Source organism: Zingiber officinale, chromosome 2B (assembly GCF_018446385.1).
Source record: "Zingiber officinale cultivar Zhangliang chromosome 2B, Zo_v1.1, whole genome shotgun sequence".
NCBI classification, from domain to species: Eukaryota; Viridiplantae; Streptophyta; class Magnoliopsida; order Zingiberales; family Zingiberaceae; genus Zingiber; species Zingiber officinale.
The window spans coordinates 32,526,980-32,537,706 of record NC_055989.1 but is presented as its reverse complement, the minus strand read 5'-3'; the positions used below and the strand labels follow the sequence as shown (position 1 = coordinate 32,537,706).

At 30.2% G+C, this 10,727-nt stretch overlaps 1 protein-coding gene across 1 annotated transcript; it reads left to right on the top strand.

Annotated features, from left to right (window-relative positions):
• The first annotated feature begins 6,035 nt into the window (after positions 1–6,035).
• On the top strand, positions 6,036–8,038 carry LOC122045569 (probable E3 ubiquitin-protein ligase ARI8). The gene is made up of 5 exons (XM_042605849.1): positions 6,036–6,171; positions 6,361–6,432; positions 6,506–6,605; positions 6,683–6,809; positions 7,440–8,038. Exons 1-5 carry the CDS (start codon positions 6,157–6,159, stop codon positions 7,720–7,722), a joined length of 597 nt encoding a protein of 198 aa, XP_042461783.1. The 5' UTR covers positions 6,036–6,156; the 3' UTR covers positions 7,723–8,038.
• The last annotated feature ends 2,689 nt before the right edge of the window (positions 8,039–10,727 follow it).

Sequence of the window (10,727 nt, the reverse complement as noted above, 5' to 3'; positions counted from 1 at the left end):
TAATCATATACATTAAGAATTTACACTCAAATAGTAAATTTATTTATCCAATAAATAATATAATATCTAAGGCGGTCTTAAAATAACTCTCAAATATAACAAGATCAACGAACTTATATTAAAAAATATAAAAAATTAAAGTAAAAAATAAAATATTTTAATTAAAAATTTATTAAAAAATAGACTAAAATTTTTAAAAAAATTATAAATAATTTTAGAATTTTGTAAATAATTTATTTTTTTTAAAAAAGATATAAAATTAAATCTTTTAAATAAATTTAATTTTAGAATACAATATAAAGTATATATATAAATATATAAACCGCAGTATTTAATATAGATATTATACTTTATAAATTATAATTTTATAACTATATATTATATAAATCAGTAATTAATTAAGTAAACTAATAGTTAATTTATATAATTATTATATATAAATTAATATTTATTATTATTTTTTAATATCCAATAAAAAAGAAAAATAAATTGATGTCAAAAATAAGAAAATATCCTATGAAATTATTGTGAGATTAGTGTAACACTTATTATAAATCTTTTCTATTAACAATTCTTTCTAATAATGTTTAGATTTGGCTTGCAAAATATTTTATTTAAATAATTTAGATTAGGAGATTGAGAACAGACTTATGAATTGCAAATTTTAAACTCGTTAAAACAAACTTATAAATAATTAAAATTTCCAAAAATAATAAATAATTCATTTTTTATTTGTTAAATATTTTTTAAAATATGATTTTACATGTTCGGTAGAATTTTAGTTTTGGAACTATATATAAATATATAAAGTGTAATTTTCAATATATATTATATAAAGTAGATAAACAGAAACTATATAAGCATATATTATATAAATTAATAAATAATTAATTGGACTGATAATGAATTAATATAATTACAATATCTAAATTTATATTTTTGTTAGTATTTTTTATATCAATAAAAATATAAATAAATTAAATTAAATTAAAAGATTTGGATTAAAAAATTGGAACTTATATTTTAAATTAATTCAAATCATGGTTTAAAGTGCCGTGCCAAAACGGTTGAAACGGGTGAAACGTCTCGTTCTGCTCGGCGACTGGCACCAGCATGACCTCGGCACCAGACCCACGACAGGTGCGACGTGTTGCGCGACCCCGTGGCAGGGATCGCTCAACCCTGCAACAGGAGCAGAGAGGTCGCATAACCCTTCCGCTGCTGCCGTGGAGGCATCGTGCCCCTGCGGTCACTGCAGAGGAGTCGCATGATCAACGTGGTCACATCGAAGGAGTCGTGCAATCCCCGCGGCCATGGCTGATCGCACAACCCTGCGACAACACCGAAGTCATGCTGGCTCACGAGTGGTGTCGAATTTCAGATTTTTTATAATTAAACTTGGGTTAATTTTTTTAATCAACTCCTAGTTACGGTGGAGATAATCTAAAGAAACTTTATTAAACCTTAATAAAATTATCTAATTAATTTTATATTCCATTTATTTTAATTTAAAAATTATAATAAAATTTTTATTTATTTATTTATCTATTTTCATATCTTTTTCTTTTTTAAAAGATTATTTTTTATCTTGTTTATTTTTAAAATATTTATGTTAAATATTTTAGTTTTTAATTAACATATTTTATATTTAAAAAATACCGAAACTATATTGGCACGACACGATACGGTACCGAAACCGTATCGTTCCAGTCCAGGACCAAAACTTCGGCACGGGTCGAAATTTTAAACCTTGATTCAAATTCATATTAATAAAGTATTAAATTAATTTTAAATCTTTAAAAATATTTTTATAATAAATTTTTTTAAGATATCTAAGAAATAAAAAATATTCCATTGCTGTACCCAAGAAAGCAGTGAGTGAAAATAAATGAAGCTTTTGCTTGTATCTTTAGGTTGATTCAAAAGAAGGGGAAATGAATATCTATTAAATAGCTAATTTGAGAGAGAACAAGGGTTCTTATCCAAATAACATATATTAAAGATTAATATAGTAGAGTACTAATGATGGATGAGGAAATAAAGGAGTGATTGAATTGATATTTTTATCATTTTTTTAATGAAGGTTTAGATACCAACTTAAGAAATTTAAATAGTTCAGTGGAGTATAGAAAGTTAAATTATTATTGAAGAATTTAAATTTCAAAAGTAGAATAGGTGTTAAATGAGATACAAAATGAAAAAACAATTAGACTGAATGTATTTCAATAGAGGTATGGAAGGGTCTAAGGAAACAGGATATTGAATTGTTTATGAAGTTGGAAACAGGATATTGAATTGTTTATGAAGTTATTCAAACCTTGAATTGTTTACGAAGTTATTTAACCTGAAATTGAAAACAAAAAAAATATAAAAAAATGTCTTATCATTCAAGGGTAAGTATTCTAATCTCTTGTACAAAGGAGATGTATAAAATTGTGTGAATTATAGCGACCTTAAGCTAATGGGCTATACTATGAAGCTTTAAGAAAAATGTTAAGATTAAGGAGACTAAGGTAATTAAAAATCAATTTGAATTTATGCTTTGATGGTCAATGATAGCAACTATACTTCTCAAACATAAAGTATCTAGAAACAAATTAGGATTATATATGGTATTCATTGATATATAAAAAGTTTATGATAGAGTTTTGAAGGAAATTATATGGAGAATTTTCAGTGTTCTAAAATTCGCCATAAGCGACCACCTAGGCATTATGTGGTAGCCTACAACACCAGAAAGTTAGAAGGCAACCCTATGCGGCATGACATCGCTGCAAGGCAGACAATGATGTTTTGGTCTTTTAAATTAAAAGCCGAGTTTGTCTAACCAATTAAAGCCCTAAATCATTTTTAATCGCCGTGGAAGGTCTGCCTCTTCGTCTGCTTCTCGCAAAAGGTTTGTTCGTCGCCGCGAAAGGTCTGTTTGTCGCTGCAGAAAGGTCTGGAACTCTGCCTCTTCGATCATTGTGGTAAGTTTATTTTGTTTTGTTAATTTTTTTTAGCCTGAATGTCACGAGACATCTACGACGGTGCAGGATGCATCGCGGGAAGCATCTGCAGCCATCGGAAGCTTCACTGGAGGTGTTTGTAGCCACTGAAGACGTCGTTGGACGCGTCCTGTGATGCTTTTGCCGGCGCTAGATGCGTCTTGTGACGCTTCCAGAGCCATTGGAAGCATCGAGGGACATCAGACCTGTCGCAGGAGGCGCTCGTAGCTACCGGAAGCACCGAGGGACGGACGCGTCGCAGGACACGTTCGATGCCGTCTCGCGATGCTTCCGGTGGCTCCGGACGCCCCCCGCGACCCTTCCTGCCCTGCCGGAAGCCTTGAGGGATGTTGTCGGATGCTTTCGGCACCATTGGATGCCTCTCGTGACGGGTGGCGTTGCAATCGCGGTACTGTTATAAGCAAAATTTTGATTTAATTAATTCAAACAACTCCCAACTAGGATAGTTCCAATAATAGACTTTCATAAAACCTAATTAAATTATCTCAATAAAATATATTTAAAATTTCAAAAGATTTTAAAATATTATTAATTTATATAAATAAGATTTAAATATATAAAAATATATTTAAACTTTAAAAATTCTAATAAATATTATTAATTTATATAAATCAGATTTAAATATTATTAGAATAAATATGTGATATTTTATTGGTTGTGTAATTTTGAACCTATTTTAAATTTGATATTATTGTGTTGGAGTTATAGTGTGTGATTTATTATGTAATTTATATTGATACTGAGGAATCTGCCTAGTGGCGCCTAGTCCCTTCTTAGGCGCTAGGTGCGCCCGACTAGCACTTAATGAATTTTAGAACCTTGAAGAATTTTAAAAAAGAAAGGTGTTAGCATAGTGTAAATTGAAATAATTATAGATATGAATGAGGATGTAATGACAAGGGAAGAATTTAGGCGGATTAATTGAAGTATTTCCTATAAAGGTAGTGTTATCTTAAGCATCAGTTAAGTCTATATTTTTGTACACTAATTATGGATGAACTCATTGGACACATCCAAGATACGTTGCCATGGTGCATGGTATTTATAAATGATATTGTTTTGGTTAATGAGACAAGTAAAGGAGTATTATTTGAATCTTAGTTGGAAACACTAGATGTAAAAAAGTATTAGCCTTAGTAAAGACATAATATATAAAATTTAAATTAAGTAGTTGATATAATAATACAATTGTTAAAATAGGAGATGGCGAGTTACTTGTAACTAAAAGTTTTAAGTATTTAAGATCATTTTTTAGAAATGATGAATGGGTTGATAGAGATGCTTTATATAGGATACAAGTAGGATAGTTGAAATGAAAAAGAGTATAAGGTGCCTCTAAAGGTTAAAGGGAAGTTTTTCAAAAATGATGGTTGAAAGTTATATGTAGTTAAATGTTGGGCTATGAATCGAGCGTAGGAGCATAAGATGAGAGTCGTTAAGAAAAGTATGTCAAGTGTATGCGTGGACATACGAGGACGGAAAAGATAAGAAATTAAAATATTAGAGAAAAGTGAGGATTGTGCTTATTGATGGAAAACTACACACGTTTAAAATGATATGAACATATAGATAGGCAACAATCATGTGAGACAATTATAAATACCATATTTATCAAGGAGAAGACTAAAGAAGACTAAATAATAATGATAAAATAGGTTAAAATTTATTTAAATATATATGAAAATATAATAAGGGATTAACCCTAATGGTGTTGGAGGATTTATATAGCCGATGCCACTTAGTGGGATAAAAACTTACTACTATTGTTGTATATATACTATTTATTAATTTTTAAAAATATTGAAATTTAAAATTATGTTCCCATTGCTGGCCAATAACTTATCAATTCAATCATGACAATGAATTGCCATGATGTTGCTACCACATCTCGAAAACTAACTAAAAATTTAAAAAACCTAAGTCTCACAAGAAGGAGAAAAAAAAAAAATCAGACCAGCTGCCAGTCCAACTGTTGGACTGAAAGAGAAATAAGAGAAGCCAACAACTTGCAACTTAAATGGAAGCTGGAACTATCCATATAAGTGAGATGATGCCACAACCAGCAAGGAACAAAAGGTTGAGTCAATGAATGCCACAAGAATGGTCTTGATAAGTTCAATGTTCCATGCAAGAACCAATAAAGTGAGAGCTTCACCAATACATGACTCATCTTCCCCTCTCCTAGCTGAACACCTCCCCTATTCATAGGGAAACATGTTGACCTTGCCTTTATGGCCCTAAAAGAACAAGTGAGGTTAAAGCCCATTACATTCCGTTGGACTCTTAATTATCTAGTTAACCTAATTGGAGACTTGGATTAAGTTAAATTGGATGCAGCAACTCCAACCGCAACTCTAGCCTTGAACTCTTCAATTGGGCCATTAAATGTTTTCTTCATAATCTTAGCTAGGGCCCTTTGTAATTGGTCCTTCTGGGATATGTAAGAGGTCTTCTACTTGCCTTGGAATTAACTGCTCCTTCCTACCAGTTACTTCAGCTTGAGTCTCCTCTGTTTGCTTAGCCGCAGCTCAATCTTTCACTTGGATCTCATCACTTAGTATTTTACCATCTTTCTTTTTGTATCTTAATGTATTTTGGTTTTTAAAACTGTTATTTGCTGGCTGCAAATGTGAATTTCAGTCATTTTTAAATTGCAATTTCAGTTGCAACTTCAAATGCAAATTAATATGTAGATCAGTTACCACTTAAAAGCAACCTAAACAATTTTCTGCAATTGCTATTTGTGGTTATGTATTTGTTGGCAGTCAAATACCCCCCCTAGATAAGTTAGACTAATTTGAGAAGCTTAATGAATATGTAAATAATAATTATACCAAGACTCTCTGTCGATGGTATCTGAGATATTTCCTCACGTGCTTGAATTGTGATGAGCAAAGCCTTATCTGTGGGAGAAAAAGGTTTTTATTTCTTTGTAATAAATTTTCATGTTTTTATTTTACTTGGATTATACTTTTCATTCTCATTATTTGTCAGGACTAAGAACATGCCATACTTGACTCTGCCATCTGCTGATGCATTCTCTTTTGGATCTTTAGTCCCTTAATTTTAATTCTATTTCTCTTTGTATCCTAACATAGTTTCTTGTTATTTGCAGTCAAGGCAAAAGGCACTTTCAGATTTACATAGCATGCAAAATGAAAAGGTGGAAAACTTGATTGTATTAATAGGGTTATAATTCTGAAAATATATTTCTAATTATTACCAATCTTATTTAAGTAAGCATGGCTTGGAGGTGGTATTTGTTACTTGATGGTTTTGCCCACTGTGCTTGCCTGCCGTTTAATACAAGCTCTGATGCAAAGTTTCCTACTCACAATTTTCTATGTTTCAGCTTGAGAAACTGAGTGACCGACAAAGCCAACCTGAGTCACAGCTCAAGTTCATAATAGAAGCCTGGTTACAGGTAAAAGTAAATAAGAAATAATGTCTAGTGTTTTCATCTTGTGTGCTGACATATCTCCTGTTGTCAATGTTAGATTGTGGAATGTAGGCGAGTGTTGAAATGGACATATGCGTATGGTTATTACCTACCTGAGCACGAACATGCCAAGAGACAGTTCTTTGAATATTTGCAAGGTAGGTATGCATCATCCTTTCTTTCGGCTGGCAAATACATGTTACTACTGAATTAATTATGCTTATTTCTTACTTAGGTGAGGCCGAGTCTGGATTGGAACGTCTTCATCAATGCGCTGAGAAGGAGCTCCAGGTATACCTTGATGCAGAAACTCCTATGAAAGATTTCAATGATTTCCGCACCAAGTTAGCTGGTTTGACGAGGTACCTTTTTTTTTTCAAGTCTCAATTGGTAGTATAGGAAAATTGGAGTTTGGCTTCTACTTTCTGCAAAAATTTACATATATTGTGTAATGTAAATTGTTGTATAAGTTGCTCTACATGCAGAGTTAGGACTTTACACACGCCTCACCTCTTTATGTCTAGCAACTTTACACAGTTAAAAATTTGAAATTTGGATTTCAGACATGGGAATCCCTTAGGATTCTTGAGTAGCAGAATTCATTACATACACTAATTGCGAGTTTAGATAACATTTCATCATATCATATCAGAGGTACATAAAATATATTCAGTCTGAATGAAGTTGTCATGTCCCAATTAATGTTGTGCGCCTGAAGGGGAAATTTGTTCTTTTCCTGTAATTACTCCTACATGCCATTTAAATTGGATGATACTGTGGTCTAATTCATATTATATTTGTTACGTTAACAAAATTTTTTTTCTGAGTTGCTTTGTGCTATTCTCATCTGCAAACCCAGAATCCAAACTCAATGTGGGGATCATTCACATTGTAGTTCTAGATTTCTATATGTGACGAGGATATCATTTTGTGGTGCATTGTCTAATGACAATTCTTTGTTTTTCCCCTATTTGGGCCCACGTAAATTTCAGTGTGACCCGCAACTACTTTGAAAACCTAGTCCGAGCCCTGGAGACTGGTTTGAAGGATGTAGGCTCTTCTAATAGCGAAGCTACCTGTAGTAAAACTTCAAGTTCGAAGAGTTTGGGAACAAAGGGAAAGGGTGGTAAGTCTAAAGCAACAGGAAACAATTCCAGATTAGCTGGTGGTCCCAGCCACAGCTTGGATGAGAGCAACCTCTGGTCCTGCGATCACTGCACCTATGCCAACCCTAAATCTGCCAAGGCATGCCAGATGTGCGAGCATCGGAGGTAGAACAGTGAGAGCATCTTCCCAATGCCAGTTTCATCTGTCTTCACATCGCCAGTCTCATCTGTCTGTAAAGAAACATGAAAGTTATTTTGGTAGGATCTAGTTCTGTGATCATTCCACAAGCCAGTGCCCATGATCTAAGGATATTTGCACATTGCAAGAAGGGAAATGAAATAACAGGAAACCTATTGCGAGGGGAGGAAAAATGAAACAAAAGAATTCTGTTTATGTATGTTTGTTAAATTATAAGCTGATAGTTTCATTGTACTATCTTGTTAAATATATGTATATAGATTTTTAATGGTGGCTCTTTTCCAAACACACTTGTTTTCAGAGAGTATCAACAGCAGTTGCTCATGTTAAGAAGGCATTACAAGTCTGAGAAAATGTCAATCATTGAATCGAATGACAATGGTGACGGTCCTAGCAAACTGAACATATTTAGCAGACGCTAACTGCCATTGTCTCGTAAAATTGTGATCAGATCTGCCAGGCCTTTGCTTAACTATTTCCTAGTTAGTTGACCACTGATGAAAAATAGCAAAATTGATTAATATTGTATTTTATTTGCATTTAAACTTTTGCATTTTAATCAATATTTAGATGATAAAATAAGTCGAACTGAATTAATAAATTAGGTTTTGGGCATTAAGTTGAATTCAAATTTGGTTTTGAAGGAATTCATTGGATGTAACAGTCTGATGGTTCTAGAAATGTTGGTCTTTAATCCTAACCATTCAAGGCTATTATGGTTTGGTTCACGGTTTACAATGGTTTAAGGTTATTATTATTTATTAAATAAATATTTTAAATATTATAAAGTTTAAAAAATAAAAATTTTAAAAAAATTTGTACTTATTTAAATTGTCTGTATTATTTTAGGAGATTGAGCAATCAAAGTTTATGTAGTTTGTTTATCCTTTTTACCCTTGTGGGTATTCTAGCTCTCGTTTATTCATCAAGTTACGCTTATGCTTTCAAAGAGTCCGGAAATAGGGTCAGGAAATAAGGTAGATTTTCTTTCATCCAATGTATTACCTTTGAAACTAAATGTTTGTTTTACGACAACGGTTGACAATGTATAAGTTAGAATTTCTTTTTCTACAATGGAGAGGATGAGAAAACGTCTCTCATGATCATTACTATAGAATATCGAAATTTATCTCGTTATTTATGTCACTAGAATCAAAAGAAATAATAAAATAATTTTTAAATTTCTGTATGAAACTTGAGGCTCTCATTAATATTTTGTCCGTTCTCTTATAAAAGTTGTGCTTTTATTGGTTTTGAATTATTACTATTACTAATATTTTATATTTCAGATATATTAGTTTCTAATTTATATTTTAAACTATAATCTTTATAAATATTATATAAATTATTTCTAGTATTTTGTATAATATTAACAGGATAAAGAAAAAAAAATACTCTTTTAAATGAAATTAAGACATTATAATACCTAACTAACATTTCATTGCCATGTAAAATATCCAATTTAAGTGGTCTAAATTAAATAACTAATTAAATTTAAAAATATATTTTCCATTTTGTTCTCATTGCTAATATGCAAGGAGATAAAAATTTATTCATAACATATTCATTGAAAATTAAGATTATATTATAAAATTTCATTGTAACTAAATAAAAGTAGGGTAATAAACATTGAAAAATTATTCAGTTGTATAATTTAATATTTTTAAAATTTTATAAATACTACTATATATATTTCATTAGTATGCAAATAAATATATATCAGTATTATTTGTATTTTGTGTAAAAAATGAATACAATAATTTTTTATATTAAAATGAATATTGTAATAATTGATATGTCGAATTCCAATATATTAGTACATCACATGATTTTTTTTACAAAATCTATTTTATTATTTCATTATATTAGGATTTGACCGTAAATAAGAAATAATATTTTTTATTGATTTAATTTGATTTGTAAAATTGTTAATCTATTTTGAAATGTATAAATTTAAAACATAGTATTCGAATATGAAAAAAAATAAACCATCTCACTAACATATAAATTTAAGTTCATCAAGTAGAGTCTTAGAACAAACTTCATCAAATGACATTTAAAATATTTTAGAAGTTATTACATATGTTTCTAAAATTAAATATAACAATTGAGAGATGTTAGGAGCAGTGTGTGCTTCATCAAAGACTTAATATGCTAATAAATGTGTTTGAATTGTCTAGGAGTTATCAGTACAATGATAACTCATACCTATATATGTATGACTTTATCAATAACCACTTCGAATATTTGAACATAAAAATATTTTATTATTTAATTTATTAAAGTTTTCAATTAAATAATGTTTTCCTTACCTTATTAATTTTATAATTGCATAAGTGTATTTCGGGTAACATATTTAGTATATGAGTTAAGTGTTTCTCGATAGAAATCTTGAAATGTGCTTTTAGATTCAAAATTAAAAAGAAAGATATTTTATTGAAATAAATTTAGATAATGATTATTTTAATTTATTATCAGAATATTTAAATAAATTTGAATTAGTACCGTCACTATTCAATGGAAATTTGGACAATTACGTTTTAGAACGTTTGACTCCAAATTTTGTTGGGTGATTTGTTTCGACGTATCACTTTAATGACCTATATGTTAGTATTAGCCTTTTGAGCCAATTTTGAGATAATTGACAAAGAAATTTTTGTATCATATTTTATTAATAAAAGGTAAATTTTATAGTTATTATATTTACTTCAGATAAGTGGTAGATAAGTATAACAATATCCTAGGGTAATGAGTTATGGTCTATAGCATATCAATTGGTTGAATTAATAGTGGGATGCTGTAAATATATATAGAACACTACTCTTAAACTATTTTGAGTCAAGTATTAATATATAAGGACAATATTAATGCATTGAGACTAATATATAGGTCAATTGATGACTTAATCACATAAGTCATGGATATAATATATTAAGTTGACATATGAGTATATATTAGAGAATATGTACTGAATT